At 41.4% G+C, this 18,377-nt stretch overlaps 1 protein-coding gene across 1 annotated transcript in view; it reads left to right on the forward strand.

Moving 5' to 3' along the window:
* Positions 1–11,460, forward strand: part of CSGALNACT2 (chondroitin sulfate N-acetylgalactosaminyltransferase 2) — a 33,398-nt gene extending 21,938 nt beyond the window's left edge. The window contains exons 3-8 of the mRNA XM_069863192.1: positions 3,079–3,295; positions 3,833–3,934; positions 4,299–4,477; positions 6,239–6,333; positions 7,744–7,825; positions 9,516–11,460. Coding sequence (XP_069719293.1) covers positions 3,079–3,295; positions 3,833–3,934; positions 4,299–4,477; positions 6,239–6,333; positions 7,744–7,825; positions 9,516–9,808 — 968 coding nt within the window. The 3' untranslated portion in view covers positions 9,809–11,460. The remainder of the gene's footprint in view (positions 1–3,078; positions 3,296–3,832; positions 3,935–4,298; positions 4,478–6,238; positions 6,334–7,743; positions 7,826–9,515) is intronic.
* The last annotated feature ends 6,917 nt before the right edge of the window (positions 11,461–18,377 follow it).

Below are 18,377 nucleotides of genomic sequence, written 5' to 3' on the forward strand. Positions count from 1 at the left end.
CCAAGTCAAAACTCTTCCAGAGTCCGTGCCATCCATAGAACAGCGTGGACTGTTTATTATCCAAATGTCTCCTTTAATATCTCCTGGCTAAGACCAGAAACTGGCAAGTGCCCTGAGAACATCAATGGAGAATTTTAATACACACAAGAGACAGGGCGTATATCTCAAATTTCATAGCCCAGACACTTTTGTGGTACCTTTTTGGTAGTTGTAAAACAGATAATATTATTCAAGGCAATAGAAGAACAGCCTTTTGGCTTTGATTGTAATTGATTCTTGGTGTTCCTGGGTTTAATTTGTTTGGTGAGAAATACCATTTCTGCAAAGGGAGCGAAGCTTCATGCACCAGGAATAACAGCTGTTAGATTATTCCTGCTGAGCTTTACCTCTATGCATATAGAGCTCTGTTTTGGACGGCAGCCAGCATATGCTAGTTGGAAGGTGAGAGCGCAGGTCTTGTTACATGAGTCATTCCCAAGCACTAAAAACCTAGATATGCTAACTAGTAAAACAGATGTGGATTCTTTTTCTGACTGTTCTCAGTTCTGGCTTCTGTGTGTACGAGCTTTAATCCCATAGAAGTATTCAATTTAGTAGATTACCCATAGGTTAGTTCATAGCAAGAATAACTCGAGGGGAAAATACTTATTTAAAATGTGTGGTGCCGGTAGGTTTGGAATCTTATGTTACAGACATTGGATGTTGGCAAGGCACTGCTCAAATTAGGACTTGCATATTGAGGTCTTTATGAAGTTACAGCAGTGTTTTTTTGAAGTTATGCTAATATGGAAATCTTTACTCTGTACTTCAGCCTTGCTTTGTGTTTAGTGACATCTAGGCTTATCCTTGGATTAAAGATAAGCTGTTGGCAACCATGACATGCCTTTAAAAACCTTCACTTACATTGTAAATGGTATTTTCATGTGTAAGGAGGTATTGGATACTAGAGAAAGAAATATGTATTCAATACTGAACGTTAATTTGTGCAATGGTGCTGGTACAAAGTATTCGCTACATTCCATGTGAGAGTATGGTGAGCAGATGCTGTGGTGCATCACCTGCTCCCATAACCAAGAAGCTGTTTTCAGGCTATAGCACTGGACTGCAGAGCACAAAAGGCTGGAGTGGAGAAGGGCTAAGAAGGACTGAAGATCTTTTTGTACTTCAACAGTCAATACTGCGGACTTCCATTGTTTGATCAAAACACACTTTTCAGTACTTGTAATTCATACTGTTTTGAGGCTGTCATGCTTTTCCTGAGCATCAAAATGTGGTGCAGATTTTATGCAGCTCTATGTTTGCAAAGGAGTAAATGTGCATTTCTGTTGATCAGAGGCATGCATTGCAAAACTTTGTTCAAAGGGTGAAAAGCATTTAAGTTGAAAAGTTGGATTCAGTCACCATTAACCTAAAATGGGAAGGCATCAGCGTGTTCTGCAATGCTTTGTCTCCCATGGACCCTGTGGTGGCCGTCACGATTGCTGTCAAGTCTGCCAGTGCATGTGCTTGCCCACAAGAAGGAGCTGAAAATTGGAGGTGAATAAGGAGCCTGCTGTGAAAGAGAGGCTATTGGAGAGATGCAGGACAGGAGCAGAAGGAGGGGATATCAGTAAAAAAATGAAACAGGATTTGGTTTCGGGAGGGAAAGCGGAGCAGAGGAACGTGGAGGGAGTTAGGCAGATTTAGGAAGAGGATTCTTTGAAAAGGGAGCCTAGGTTGTAGAGGAGAGAAGTTGGGGCAAGGTGGTATACACACCTGTAAGCTGTAAGATCACTTCTTTCTAGTTCCTGAGACAGACAAAACTGAGCTGCTGCTTTAGGGCTCCTCCCTTCAGATACCTTGAGCCTTCCTGATCTTGACTGCAAAGAAAAAGGGTAACAAAAAGGGCAGTGTCAGTTCTGAGCATAACACAACCCTCTGTGTCATCAGAACAATTCATCTGTCTCATTCCCTGCCACTTTCTGGGTAGGAGGCTGTAATGATTTCTGAAGTGGGACTACAGTAACTGCTCTGGAGGCTGGCTTGCAGGAGGAGAGGTAGTTCAGGTCATCCAAGTGAAGGGAGATACACTGATTGCATGGTGTGAGGACAGGGGTGTTCATTGCACTTTGGGATATGCAGCTGTTGGTAACTTTCTGGTCTGCGTGGCCGGCTCAACTGCATGTGGTTTGGTTTGTAGCGTAGCTTAGGTTTCTTCACAGTAATGTATCTTTTCCTTGTGAGGAAGAGAGGAGAGCTGAGATGGGATGAGCATAGGGCAGTTCTGTTGGAGGACATTTCCTTTGTGATGTGTAGCTGGAGAGGCTGTTGACTTGACTTATGTCCTTGATTGTCCTCAATGAAAGCAATCAGCTATTAAAAGAATATTTGTTAATATTATAAGCTTATGAATATTTGTTTCGAATGAATTAGATTTCCCTATCCATTGGGAGTAAAATGTCTCTAAGTAGGTAATGCTGTGTACAGAGAATAGGTATTGTTTTCTCACTGTTACACCTATGTAGAAAATTACTGCTTCGAGGGCCATAATTACAGTAAGACACTACCCTTACATACGGGATAGAAAGCACTGTACATAGTGGTCAGCAGTAAAAACAGTTTATAAACAGTCCAGCATTTATTGCATGGATTTTATGTTTTAGATATGACATTTGAGACTTAACCGACTTTGTCACGTGAGTTACTGTGTCATTTGATCTGCCTGGAGTTTGATTGATTGCCAGATTATCTCAGCTTTCACTGTGGACTAGCTCGGGGACGATCCTTACTGAAGGGTTTAGGAACAGACAATATTGGATTTCAGCCATCCATTTTCATAGCGAATAGTTGGATTTCCTTTTTGTGGGGAATACTCAACTCTAATTCTGTCTGAGAAGTTGATGTAGGACCATAAAACCTCTCCAAGAAGCAGGGGAAACTGGAGTTTGAGACTGATTTTCAGATCTGGTCTAAGAGGGTAGGAGTGTGTGACTGGCAGTGGTGGGTTGTGGATTTTTTTGTTCTCAGGAAAAAGTGTTTCTGAAATACAATTGCTGGAATCTTTGACTTCATAAATCACTTGTGTGACTTATTCTTCAGGTTATTATCGTACAGAAAGAGATAAAGGGACGCAGTATGAGCTCTTTTATAAGAAGATGGATGGCATGGAATACAGGCATGTCACCTTGTTCCGACCTTTCGGACCCCTCATGAAAGTGAAGAGTGAAACGGTTGATATTTCTAGATCAATCATTAACATTATTGTCCCTCTTGCTGGAAGAACTGAGGCATTTGCACAGTTTATGCAGAACTTTAGGTAGGTGCATGAGATTATTTAGTGAGCTTATATTGCTGTTTTTTTCAGTGTTTTTCCTTTTTGAAATGAATTTCTGTTCTGGTGGGTTTGCAACAGAAATAATGATTCAAACATTGTGTACTGCTGCCTTTGGATGTTTGTAATTGAACTTATTGTATGGAGAAAATATTGTTTCTACAAGGTTTTAAGAGATTGTCAAACTGCATGAAAATCCCTTTTAGACTGAATGCCAGTGCCACTGTGAATATGGACACAGGTGATCTTGAACATAATTTCTGTCTTTACATCAGTTTTTGAGCTCCTGTTTATGAAATAAGATGTTGGAATGAGACACGCAGTGTTGGAACCTTCTGATTCAAATGGGAAAGATGGGGAAAGAAGAGAGGAAAACGTATTTTCTGTGTTTCTTTAGAAGCTAGTTGAAGTCTGACCAGAATACTTAGATCTACTAATACTTTTATATGCAATAGCTTTTAAGTACCTGAAGCTTCTGTTTTGTTGCAAGTAATTAATATCAGCTTATCTTTGTGTTTATAGGGATGTGTGTATTCATCAGGATAAGCGTATTCATCTCACAGTGGTGTATTTTGGACAAGATGGGCTGTCAGAAGTAAAAGGCATCCTAGAATCCATAGCTAGGTAAGTGTCAATCCAACATCTTTCAATGCAAATGACATTGATTGGCATTTAAATGGCTTTTAAAAAAATTCAGAGAACAATTTAATTCATGTCAGTTGCCAAAAGGCCTTTTTAATTTCTCTGAGTGATTAAATAGAAAGAGAAGTTATGAAGCAAGACTGAGGTCCATCTTTTTTACCATATCTAGACTCTGACACTTAAAATATACAGCTAGGTGGAACAGGTGCTTTTTCCCATCCTGATGATATAATTGTTTTTTAAAAATTTCCACAGCGGAATTACTGTGAAATGCTGAAAATTATAAATGGTCCCTTTTGCCCCTCCCCCAAATTTATTTTTAGTTTTACTCTGTTTTCTTTTCTAGAGAAACTAGCTTCCACAATTACACGCTTGTCTCTTTGAATGAGGAATTTAACAGAGGCCGGGGACTTGACATGGGTGCCAGAGCCTGGGAAAAGGGCGAGGTCCTGATGTTCTTCTGTGATGTTGATATTTATTTCACAGCTGAGTTCCTCAACAGTTGTCGCTTAAATGCTGAGCCTGGTATGTTCCTTTACAGCTGCTCTAATGGAGTCTTGTCATCTTGTTTGGCTTAAACAGACCTGTGTTGAGACACTGGAACAAGTTGCTCAGAGAAGTTGTGGATGCCCCCTGCCTGGAAGTGTTGTAGGTCAGGTTGGATGAGGCTTTGAACAACCTGATCCAGTGGAAAGGTGTCCTTCCCATGGCAGGGAGATTGGAACTGGATGATCTTGAAGGTCCCTTCCAAACCAAACCGTTCTGTAGAAGAAACTAACTTGAATGGTAGAGCTTACTCGTTACCATGCACCTAGGAAAGTGAGAAATGCTCTTGTGCAGAAAATACAGTGGTATGTAGACCAAGAAATAACTTTTGCCTGTGTTTAGCTTGTTTGAAGAATGCATAGTTTTTTATACCAGAAGTACAATTTTCATATTTTCTTTAAGTTGGCCTGTCTAAAAGAAAGCTGGACCATTTAATTGCTTTAGCAATTAGACTGCACGTAAATTTGTGTAACAACTCAATGCAGCACTTAAGGTGGAAGATGATTTTTATTATACCGAAATCTTAAACAACTCTGTTTTATGTCTTCTTACACTTTTATGGCCAAGATGCATCACACATGAATGGTTTTCAGTAGGACTACACAATATGGTCCTCACAAAGACCGAGCTCTGCATTTACATCCCAGGCTCTGAAACTTTCTGATCATTTTTCTCAAGTTCGTATGAAGCTCACTTGTTCTGCAGGCTCCTGCCAAGAAGGATAAAGCTCTCTTGAGTTAACAAGCATACTAGTTAAGACCACCTCCTGTCAAACATTTGTTTGGGTTGGTTTTCTTTTTCAATGCTTACTCTTATCCCGGATTTATTACAGCCAGAAACCATTTTTTCCAAATGTCTATTTGGAATGAACAGATACTTTTTCTTCACATAATAAACAGGCAAGAAAATGTGCTTTAAGCCAGATACTTGGATTCTATTTCTTGCTTTTTCTTTCATTTCTGTCTGTCTCTGCACTTCATGAAACATGTTCTGTAAATAATTGGAAAAACTTTGGAGAGGAGCATTTTGTGAGCTTTCACAAGGAAGGGAGTTTGAGAGATTGCTTGATAATTCGTACTGACAGTTTGTCACCTTTCCTTCAAGTGAGATCTAAAGATGCTTCTCACATTGAGATTTGGTGCCCAAATTGGAGTACTGAGTGTTCTTGTGGGCTGTCGTCAATACTTTTGCACTACTGGCAACGGAAGAGTTCCTTGAAAGATAAATATTTATCTGGCTTTTGTAGTAGGCATAGAACTACTGTCACAGCATAATCAGGATACTCGTGATGCTTAATGCCCTTGCAGGGCACACTGCCTGTACACACTTCTAAATGCTTGTGGAAAGAGGTGAGCTCATAGAAATCAAACTATACAAGGTGTTACTTGGACTTGGTTATTTTTCAGCTTTACTGCATGCCATTATTGCAGGGATTTGTCACTGTCATTTAATGTGCTATTGTGATACGTAGGATGTATATAAGTACATACAACTATGTGTAAATGTATGCCTATAGCGCATATATATAAATGTATACATACACATTTTTTAACCGCATGGGCTCTGCCCCACTACACGTTATGGGCTGCCTAGATGAGAAATCCTCGCAGTTAGACTTTATATTTATTTGTTTTCACCAGATGGATAATAGCTAATATTTTCTATAAAGAGGCTATTTCTAGTTTCCTCCTGCCTTAATAAAGTGCCCACAGTGAGTAACAACTACCTTTTGACTTCCAGGGAAAAAGGTTTTTTATCCTGTCGTATTCAGCCTTTATAATCCTGGTATTGTCTATGCCAACCAAGATATACCACCACCCGTGGAGCAACAATTGGTAAGCAGCATGATTTATTCTGGATAGAAGTAGTTGTACTTTGTATTAAAACAAAGCTAGATGTAACTTAATAGTCTGTTTGGGGTGTTTTGTGACTTTTGGCAGTTCATATCTAAAAACTTTCCTCCATCGAGGCAAAGCACCTGGAAGAAAAGCTTAGCAAACAGTACAAAATTATTTCTTTGCTATTAATCAAAGGAAGTTGGTAGTTGTGATCTATTGGCTTGGAAACCCCATATTTTAGGAGGGTAGTGGCATTACATGGCAGCAACTTTTGTATCATGTTCAATCCAACAGAAAATTGGTGAAAGACAAAAAAAAATATGGATGTTGTTTGATGACCTTCCCTCAGTATCAGTTTCTCTTTGCTAACTACCAAATGGTAGTGGCAGGAAGCGAGCCATGTTACTCAGGGTGGGCTGAGATGTTCGTTCAGTTGCTTTTTTCATGCTGTGAATGTCTATATTCTATGTAGGCTGTTTCTTTACCTTTGCCATCCAACATCTTCCGGAACCATTGTCTGCTATGCCTCTAATTTTGTTTTGCTTTCTGAATGGGAAACACTGTTTCTAGGGAAGATTGTAGTCAAAATAATAAACCCTGCAAACATTCAGACGTAGGTTTAAGGATAATCTGGGGCTCAGCAGAATGCTGAAAGTACTGTATTTCTGGGTCTTTGCCTGAAGATGGAATAGCCACAGTCAGCGTCCAGTCTGACTCTCTAAGAAACTGGGATTTCGCTGTTGGGACTTCTGAGATAGACAGACAGATTTGGAGGGGAGAAAGGAGAATGCAACATAGCCTTACTAAAAGAAAAGAAAAATATAATAACCCTCATGTCCTGTGCTGTTTGCAAGGACCCTACTGGAAGTAGGAGGGAGGATTTTTGCATGTGGCCTCAGGTAGTCACAGCTCTTAGAGGAGTGAGTTCCTGCCTGACCACTCTGCTCTTTGCTTATTTGAAAATAACTGCTCTATGTAATGAGTTCACTCATAAAATGTCCTTTTGTTGGCATATCAGAACAAGAAGAGGCAAATTTTGATGTATGATTCTATGTTAGAAACCAGGTAGTAGTTGGAGTACTAGGAGCAGATGATTTGGCAATAGATGACCAAAAATTCTCTACTTGATCTGAGAGGATATATAGAAAGTAGAGGTGGTATGGGCAGAAAGATAAAAGTGGACGCTGCAGTGGGGGTAAGTATTTGGAGTCTGGTAGCAAAGGGTAAAGTGCACAGCAGGCAGTTAGGAAGCGTAGTATGTCATGACTCCGAAGTACTGGAAGTGCTATGTTCTGTATCCTGCACTGCGCAAATGATCGGAAGAGCTTAGCTTTCTACAGAACCAAGTGCAATGTGCCTCCTTCAAAGTAGCTTGCATGTCAAAACACTGTTGTTTTAAAACTGCAGGTACACAAAAAGGATTCTGGCTTCTGGCGGGATTTTGGCTTTGGGATGACTTGTCAATATCGGACAGACTTTCTGACTGTCGGTAAGGTGAAACTGTGTTTAAGAATTGATTCTCTGCTCTTATCTAACAACAGGAAAGTGATGCATTTATTTCATTTATTACTTTCACAAGCCCAGCAGTCAGACTTGCTTGACAAGTCTGACCATTGAGATCAATTAGTTTTTCAAGATTCTCATGTCCTCTTCAAGTGAGTGTTTGTTAAAAGTCATTATTTTTAGTAGCAACATTTCACTCTAGAACTTCTAAAAATCGCTGGTCTTTTGTACTTTGAAAGTTTCTGGAGCAAATTAGCCAAGTTTGGGAAACATATTCCTCAAGTTAAACCACTAACATAGAATCAGAATGCTGCTTTTCTTTCTTTTAAATAAGCTGAAGTAGTTGAATATAGTCGTTCAAGGCTTTAGAAATAGGCTTTGGCACCCCCTCGTGGCATGCTGTTTAAACTGAGAACAGCTTGTGCTTAAATGTGTAGGAGCCTCTTGAAGATAGAGCCTGTATGGGTATAGACAGGTAAGTATGTAATGATAGAGCCTGATGTGCTTTGAGTGCAGGCTGATTTCTAGTAGCAGTCATTGCTGTGTGTATGGTAAGCAAGGTCTGATACAAAAAAACAAAGACTAATGCTAGAGCTTGGCAACCAAGAGTAGGAGAGTAAGAGAAAAGAGATGGGTATAGAACATGTTCTAACCTGTCACAGTGAGGCAAGACTCAACTCAGTTGCTTCACTCAGTACGAGTGGTTGTGTGTCCACACAGAGATATTTTCTTACCCTCTATTGGAAAATGTTGGTATGAAAGAGTAAACAGTGAGTTGACATCAAGTTTCTTGTAAGACTGAAGAAATCCATAACAGAAGCTTTTCAGCTATTGACTGCAGCTTACAATGAGGAGATCCCAAAGATCCAGTCAGTGCTCATAGGAACCCATTTTTTATTGGTAGAAGATGTGAAAGCAAAACCAAAGGAGATCCTTAACAGCCTTTCAGAAAATCTGCGGAATTACTTTGAATATTGGCAGCATCGTAGGCAGCTGTAGGTCAGCTTGGAAGGGAACTGTTGTGAAGGAGGTGGTAGTTGATACTGTTAATTTGTTAAATAAAAATTTACAGGCACAGTCTTATTATTTTTTTTTGTCAGACCTTGTATTACAAATGCAGCTTTCATAATTCTAGAGTTTTGAATTTATGCATGAGTATGGGTTGATTTTTAACATGGTCCTAGAGAGGCAAGAGAATTTAAAATGGTGGAATGAGTTCTTTTCCTTAATCTAGCTCTTTGAGTTGTGACCTATGGAGTCATTGCTGGCATTTTTAGAGAGGGCTTTTCATATGGTATGCAACTGCTTTATTTTCCAGCTGCTAAAATCCATTCTGATTCCTAAAAATAACTCAAAAGCATAGCCAGTTAGGTTTGCCTACAATTTTCTGCAGCTGTCATATGGGATGTCATGCATAACGCGATTTGGAGATGCTGTTGTAAGAGACTTTGAGCAGTGCATGATCCTGTGCAGTTTCACCCACAAAAGATAGCGTATGCTTGAAGCTCCTCTCCACAATTTGGTATGCTACTGCGTGGAGCATTTAAAGCTAATGGTTCCAGAATTTCTGGTATGCTGTACTGGATTTGGTAATACGTTACACTAGGAGTGTTGCTCTTTTTGGTTTACGTCTCCCCTGTGTGCCAAAATAACATTTTCTGCTATTGTTTTTCTAGGGGGTTTTGACTTGGAAGTAAAAGGCTGGGGCGGTGAGGATGTTCACCTTTACAGAAAGTACTTGCACGGTGACCTTATTGTGGTCAGGACACCGGTCCCTGGTCTCTTTCACCTCTGGCATGAGAAGCATTGTGCAGATGAACTCACCCCGGAGCAGTATCGCATGTGTATCCAGTCCAAAGCCATGAATGAGGCCTCTCACTCGCACCTTGGGATGCTGGTCTTCAGGGAGGAGATCGAGACTCACCTCCGTAAGCAGGCTTACAGGACTAACAGCGAAGCAGTGGGTTAAATGTCACCTCTGTGACATTTGATGACTTAAAACTCACAATGAACCAGCATCATTTTACAGCCTTAATTCAGCTTAATAATGCAGTGCCTCTCTTTTTCAGTGAAGAAGATTTTAGGGGGGTTTGGTTCTTGTATTTGTTTTCCAAGTAATTCTTTGACTGATGTGCTATAACCTACATATTTTGCAAATTCAAGCACCTCAGATAAATTGGAAAGTGTATGTAGTTCAAGTAAAGCATCTTCAGTATCAACTGGAAAAACTAACTCAACACTTTTCCACGTGGTACATTTCAATTCTTATATTTGCATTTATTTTAAGAATTAAATAATACTTTGTGTTGTCATGCGTATTTTCACTGCACTGTGACTTTAGAAGGAAACCGTACTTACACTCCGTTGTAGAAACAAGAGAAAGGTGTGAAAAAGAATCTTACCGTGAGAAGTATATGGGATATGCTAACTGATATGTCAGATGTTCTGGTTGCTGATTTCACAGCAAGGGCTTTGTGCTGTGTTTGCTGTATTAACAGACATTCACATGGTTGAATATAAAGTAATCCTTGTGAAGGAGGGGGAATGAAAGTCTTTTAAAGTAGAATTTTTGAGCGTGTAACGTAATTTCACACTGCAAAAGAGACACCTTTCTTATCTCAGTGATGGATCAGACAAGTTTGAAATGTTCCAGTTGGCCATTTCCAGGTCTGGTCGTTTACTGCAGTAGGTGCCACATCACAGAATCCCTTCTATAAACTGAGTTATGCTCTTAAACTTGTTTTAATATCCTCCTTATTCAAAGGCCCTGTCTGTACATCTCATCCTTTAAATTGAGGGGACCATCTTATATGAATTTATCAGAGGCCCGTTTGTTATTATGCCTAAATTGTCCTTTTGCTTTCTTTTTCTTTCTGGCATTTTCCTGATGTGCTTTCAGAAGGCAGCAATGTACTCTTAGCCGTTTCAGTGACTGAAAAAGCAAGTGCTATTAGAGTCTTTCTTCATACAATGCTCTCCATGCCACTGATTATCCTAGTAGCCTTATTCACTTTTTCAGTTTAAGGGAGGTTTGGTTGGTTTGGGGTTTATTTCCCCCCTCTGTGGTTTTTTGTTTGTTTGAGCATGCATAAGTGGAATTATGCTGTGATCTCATTAGTGCCTTGTACCATGGCACTACTACTTCACTACTTCCCTTTTGTGTATTTTGGGATGCATAAACAGTTTAAAAGCAGGCAGGTCATTTTTCTCCATGTTGTCTTATGTGCTACCATATGGCATGCCTCATTTTTAATAAAATTTTTTATAGAATGAATGCTGAGAGTGCTGATTCAGTGGCTAAACCATTTGCCTGGTCTTGGCTGAGGTTAGGTGTTAGTGGAAAGCTGTTCTCAAACCAGGTAATTAAGATCTGTTTAAGAATTCAGTTTGCTTCAGGAATTCTGAAGGCAACTAAAGATTTAAATGGTTGATTTCTGAATAGCAGTTGCGCTGTGCAAATAGTTCTGGGCACTGAACCTTTTTATATGTACATAAAATTTGCCTTCATGTAACTTATTGTGGAGAATAGTGTACTGTATTGTACTTAGAGTGAAGAGAATGCATTGCAAGACCTCTTGCAATTGATATTCTCAATATAATAAATGGAATTTCTGCATTTTAGACACTATTTAAGCTGTTTCTTTGAAAGAAGTTTTTACAATAATATTGTACAAGGCGATTGACACATCACGTTCAAGTAACAGTGTTTGCAGCTAGAAGTTGGGGACCTTAGTAATGCTGGTTAAATACTGAAAGGGCGGGTGTCTAGAGGATGGAGCCAGATTTTTAAATGGTTCCCAGTGATGGGACAAGGAGCAACAGGCACAAGCTAGAGCATGGGAAGTTCCACCTGAACATGAAGAAGTTCTTTACCAGGAGGGTGATGGAGCACTGGAACAGGCTTCTCAGGGAGGGTGTGGAATCTCCTTCTCTGGAGATATCCAAACCCACCTGGATGCGTTCTCCTACAGCCGGCTCAGAGTGACCCTGCTTGAGCAGGAGTGCTGGACTGGATGAGCTCCAGAGGTACTTCCCAATGCCCACCGTACTGTGATTCTGTGAAGTTCACCCAGCTCATTTTTGCTTCTTGACTGCATATCTACCCAGACCAGATACAAAACTGCAGAGTCAGTTCCCCGGACAACTTAAACTTACACCAGATTTTATCTTACTTTAAGATATCTTTGTGGTTCCCAACAAAAATGATAAGGTACCAGTGAGGAAAAGATGAAACCCCAAATCATCCTGCTTATGTAAGTGGGACCTCCTGCTGAGATTCCAGCCCTTAAAACTTCATCTGCTACTGCTCTCCTAGCTTTGTGGCATGAAAAAGGCCCTTGCTGACATCACCACTGCTTGACGTGCACTGGAGTGGATATGGAGGTCGTGTGGAGGTGTTAAGCATTGCTGCAGTTCAGCTCTTATAACTCAGCACTACCCCAGAAGAATCCGGTTGTCCTAGTTGCCATGTTTTGGAAACACAGCAGGTTGCTGATGCTGATAACCTGATCCCTTACCTTCTGCTGCTTTCCATGGGGTTGTTGAGCTTATCAGCAATGGCAGGGAAGGAGAGCAGTGTCAACTGTCAGCATCTGTACATTCCTAAACAGTTTATGGTGTTGATGCTGGAATGCGATCAAGGAAGTTTGGAGCTGAATGCGGTCAACAGGAACCACTTTTGAAAACTGTTTTTCCTTTAATCATCCTAAAATGTGGAAGTGAATGCATTGGAGACAAAAAGAAGTCAGAACTCTTAGAAATAGTTCATGCTAGGGTTTGTTTTTTGACACAAGTAGTCTGAGTGACTGATTATTTGAGGACTGCTGAACTTTCAGAAGCCACTGCAGGCCAGGTCTGCCTCTTATCAGCTCCCTGCAGTCACTGCCTGTGTAAGAGCATGTTGCTGTGGCACACATCAGCTGGGCAGCTCGCAAGGAGCAAAGGCAACCACCACCTATTGCATTCATCACAAAAGCCAGTGATGCTGGTACAGGCTGTGTGCTCTTAGGACAACGCCCAATGCTTATTACAGCAACAAGAATAATTCCAAGCATGGAGTCTCCTCGGATGCATGGTACTAGATGCAGTACACACGCCTCACCACATACATCTGTGGGGTAGATGGTCTTACTGCTAAAATCAATTTGTGGAACATTTGCAGCAGGAAAGTACTCGGCTCTAATAGTGCTTTACAGGTTGTGGGGGAGCTTATTAGCAACTTCAACATCAGAAATTAAATCAGATACTTAAAAGGTGTTATGCATTATTTAAAATTTGCACTTGCAGGCAGTTATTACTGATCACATACAGTTGGTGTTCCCTAGTGACTTACCATTCTACCTACTCATTTGTCTCTAAATTATTGCATAATTAGATTAAAATTTACAAATAGCTACCTTAAATTTACAGCTTTTCATAAGGGATTTTTAATTAGAATTCTCAAGTATTTTAACTTTGCTTTTGTGTTAGGTGGTAGGCTTTGACTATTTCATTAAGAAAAACTATCTAAAATTCTTACTTTGGGTGATGAATGCCCATCAATGTATTAATAGGTATTTTTTTGAAATAAGATGCAATGTTTTCCTGTATGCAAAACCCTCACTGAACTGGGTTAACTGATGACTGTTACATGGATGGATTATTTTGTCTGTTGTAACGGGGATCCTCCAGACAAGGACAGGATGCTTTACATGCCCAATCCCTGAAAGTGTTAAGGGCCAGATTGGATGAGGCTTGAAGCAACCTGCTGCAGTGGCAGGTGTCCCTGCCCATGGTAGCAGGGCAGATGGAACTGGATGATCTTTAAGGTCTCTTCCAGCTCAGACCATTCCATGATTCTGTATCTTTAGTAATACTGAAATAGAGAAAAGATTGAGACCTACAAATTGCAGAGAAAATGATTCTGTTCAGTGTACTGCCCAAAAGATGTTCTGATTTATAAAAATAGATCGTAAGATTACCACATGCTGACTGATTTGCTAGTCCTGTCCTGCTATTTATCATTCGTTGGCAAAAAAAATCGTCTGGAAGTGTGTCACTTTTTCTTGCGCCTCAGCCATTGTCTGGGGAAAGACATGGGTAGAACCCATTTCAGGACTCAGAGAAGACACAAAGGACCACTTATTGTGGCCATTCAATACTTAAAGGGGGTTTATAAGGAAGATGGGGAAAATGTTTTAGCAGGGCCTGTAGCAATAGAACAAGGAGTAATGGTTTTAAACTAAAAGAGGAGAAGTTTAGACTACGCATTAGGAAGAAATTTTTTTTGCTGAGGGTGGTGAAACAGTGGCCCAGGTTGCCCAGAGAGGTGGTGGATGGCCCATCCCTGGAAACATTCAAGGTCAAATTTGACGGGGCTCTGAGCAACCTGATCGAGTGGAAGATGTCCCTGCTCACTTCAGATGGATTGGACGAGGTGACCTTCGTGGTCTATTCCAATTCAAGCCATTCTATGATTCTTTGATTTTTCAGTTATCAGTTATTGCTGTGTGGTTGACACAAATCTAAGTCACTGACCAGTACTGGTCAGGCAAATGTACGAATCTGGAGAGCAGTTTGTTTTCCCTGAACCCTTAGTGTATTGAAAAGAAATTACATGTGCTGTATAGATATATCCTGAAATGGCCTTTTTTTTCACCTCTTTAAATATGACGTGAAGTTTCTTGTCCTATGATTCATCTCTATGTGCCACCTTCCTTATTAATCCAGTCTATTATTTTTCCCTATGGCTCCTCTCTTATTTCTTCCAACTCTGTCTTAAGGCCTTCAGCCTTTTATAAACTGCAGTCAGTCCCTGCTCTTTGGCAATGCAGGTGCCATTGGGGTTCCCAGCTAACTGAGCCGCGCTGAGCCCCTCCCCAGCTTTCCTGTAGCACCTTTCAGTACTGGAAGCTGCTCTAAGGTGTCCCTGGAGCCTTCTCTTCTCCAGGCTGAACAACCCCAACTCTGTCAGCCTGTCCTCACATGCGAGGTGCTCCAGCCCTTGGATCATCTCCATGGCCTCCCCTGGACTTGCTCTGACAGATCCATGTCCTTCCTGTGCTGAGGACTCCAGAACTGAACACAGCACTCCAGGTGAGAATTGGCTTTAAACCACAAAGGACTCTGTTTATGAACACTGTACTACAGATTAGGCTTTTTTGTTATTTCTGTATTTGTCATAATATTTCATGCTAAAATACAATAAACTATTACAGCAACATGAAGTTCATGGCAAAGAGCAGTAATTCAAGGCCATTACCTATAACCAGTGTGTGATTGCACACCATTGCTTTTTCTCTGTGATGGAACCAGAACACCAATAGTAGGACATGCCTTTATTATGAAGTGAGTTGACAAATGATTTCAGTCACCAGAGTGTACTGAGCTCTGGATTTTGTCATAGCCACACCCATACCAGCACACGTGTTTGTATACAGCTATGTAGCTCTTTTCTGTCGTGTGCTGTAATTCAGAGTATGTTTGCTCTTTCTCAGTAAAATGTAATTATTCCTTGAAGGTGTTTTGTATCCTCATCCAAGAAAGGGGGGAAACTAGTCATGTTTCAAATATGAAAATCTCTCACTTGAATACTAAAATCTGTTCTGCATGTTGCTATAGGCATAAATCTGGCTAAATAGCTGGAAAATGTTAGTTAAGTGTCTAGTCTCCAGCTTTTCACTGCTGGCAGGAGACTGCAGAGAGAACGTCACTACTTTGTGCATCCACAGCCACATGCTGCACCTCAGGCTGCAACCCAGGGGCAGGAACAGGACGGCTGAAGGCTGCAAACTCAGCATCACTCTCCTCTCTGCTGGTGTGAAGCTCCCAGCAGCTGGTGCAAACCACAGAAGCTGCTGGCTGCCTCCTAGAGAGCTTTGGTCTGGGTTTGCAGGTTGTCTACTTTAGCAACAAACATGGAATTGCGTTACTTGAGACAGAAGTAAAAAACCCAAGGGGTGACTCCATCCACAGAACAGGTTCAGTAACTTAATTGCCAGTTCTTCAGTGTCGATTGACTGGTGAAGCACTGGAACAGGCTGCCCAGGGAAGTGGTGGAGTCTCCATCCCTGGAGGTGTTCAAAGAACGTGTAGCTGTGGCACTTTGGGACCTGGTTTAGTAGGCGCATTGTTGTTGGGCTGACGATTGGACTGGATGATCTTAGAGGTCTCTTCCAACCTTAATGATTCTATGATACTGAGGTCACATTATTGTTTATCACCTCCAGCCTGACCTGGTGCCAAAGCAAAACATGGCAGCTCAAAGGGCTGAGGTCCTTTGGTTGGAACCACAGGCAGTTTCTGGAAAAAGAAGACGCAGCAGGGTTTTGATCAATTCTCTTGGATTGTTATCAGTTGTGCTTTGACACAAATTGCTCCAGGATGTCAGAAATGGTGCTAAGGTTACATGGAGGTGTTGAGCTATGTCCTGGTGTTTTGACAGATGCTGCTTTATAATAGCTTCCCTTTTTTTAAGCTATTGTGCAAGTGTAAAAAAACAGCTGTGTTTTCCTGGAGGAGTCATGGCATTTTTCATGTTAGAGTAGTAAATACAGTAATATTTGTTTAAAAAGGAACACGCTCCACTGAATTGAAGAATAATTATTTTTTAAGCTGCTGTACACCATAGGCATAATTTGTAACCTCTGCCAAGGAATTTGCAATCTGTGGAGGGAAGGGGACATATTCTTGTTTAAGGGAAGTCAAAACATGAACCCGGGGCAAACTTTTATGCTAGACCCTCTTCAGGAATGAGGTCAGATTGGGCTTCTGAATTTGCAGACTTAAACTTGTTTAAAAATGTATCGGTCAATGGGACTGGTAGATACTGGTTTGGAGAATCAGAAAATACAGATGAAAAGGACATGGAAACAATTCTGTGTCTGTGGCATCCAGGAGAAAATACTTAGTGGCTTTTCTTTTTTAATTTCATAAAAGCCTGTGACTCTTTGGAATTTGAGATGCACGCACCTATGAAATACTCAATAAAATTTCTTTGTAAATGGGTCAGATTGTGTTGATCAATATTCAGCAACTCTCCATATTTAAGACTAAAGAATTGCCTGAGGAGGAAAGGAGAAGTTGTGGATAAGCCCTGACTGCTTGTATCTGGATGCAGCCGTATATTTAAATTGCAGTTTAATTTTAAATTTTAATGTAAATTTTAAATTTAAATTTTTAGTGTATGCTGGAATACAAACTTTAAATAAAAGTAAACAGCTTTTTGCTGTTTCAGGTCAGTGAATAAAAGGGCATGAATTTTGAATAGTCTTTAAAATGGCAAATAACGTATTAACTGGTTGACTGCTGTGTGGGGTAATGATGAAACTCTCTGTAGTCAAGGTGGTTTTAGCTTTTGTTTGGCTGAGGTGCTCTTGCTGCGTGTATGACCCCAACTGCATGTCAAAGATATTAATCATTCAAATTTTACTGACCTGTGAAGTAAGACGAGGAGCACCAGGACATGGCTAAAGTTGGGCAGAGTCTGGTTCATGCCCTCATGGCGCTCAGCTCCTCCTGGTCAGGCCTGACTGCTTGTGAACTTGGAGGGCTCCCCCTCTTTCTTCCTTGAAAAAGATTTCCAGCAGAGGAGACTGGGATAAAATCATAGAATCATAGAGTCACCAGGTTGGAAAAGACCCACCAGATCGAGTCCAACCATTCCTATCAAACACTAAACCACGCCCCTCAGCACCTCATCCACCTGTACCTTAAACACCTCCAGGGAAGGTGACTCAACCACCTCCCTGGGCAGCCTGTTCCAGTGCCCAATGTCCCTTTCTGTGAAAATTTTTTTCCTGATGTTCAGCCTGAACCTCCCCTGGTGGAGCTTGAGGCCATTCCCTCTTGTCCTGTCCCCTGTCACTTTGGAGAAGAGGCCAGCACCCTCCTCTCTACAACCTCCTTTCAGGTAGTTGTAGAGAGCAATGAGGTCTCCCCTCAGCCTCCTCTTCTCCAGGCTAAACAACCCCAGCTCTCTCAGCCTCTCCTCATAAGGCCTGTTCTCCAGCCCCCTCACCAGCTTTGTTGCTCTTCTCTGGACTCGCTCCAGAGCCTCAACATCCTTCTTGTGGTGAGGGGCCCAGAACTGAACACAGGATTCGAGGAGTGGTCTCACCAGTGCCGAGTACAGAGGGAGAATAACCTCCCTGGACCTGCTGGTCACACCATTTCTGATCCAAGCCAAGATGCCATTGGCCTTCTTGGCCACCTGGGCCACTGCTGGCTCATGTTCAGTCGCTGTCAACCAACACACCCAGGTCCCTCTCCTCCAGGCAGCTTTCTAGACAGACTTCTCCTAGTCTGTAGCCCTGCACAGGGTTGTTGTGTCCCAAGTGCAGGACCCGGCATTTGGCCTTGTTAAACCTCATGCCACTGGACTCTGCCCAGTGGCCCAGCCTGTTCAGATCCCTTTGCAGAGCCTCCCTACCCTCCAGCAGATCCATGCTTCTAGGTTTCACATCTCTGTGGTTGCACTAGAGGCTGCAAACCTCTGCTTTTATTGATAGAGCATCAATTTTTCTATCTGCGTGGCAGTGAGGATGGTGTTCAGGCCTTAG

The sequence above is a fragment of the Phaenicophaeus curvirostris genome, chromosome 9, assembly GCF_032191515.1.
Source record: "Phaenicophaeus curvirostris isolate KB17595 chromosome 9, BPBGC_Pcur_1.0, whole genome shotgun sequence".
NCBI classification, from domain to species: Eukaryota; Metazoa; Chordata; class Aves; order Cuculiformes; family Cuculidae; genus Phaenicophaeus; species Phaenicophaeus curvirostris.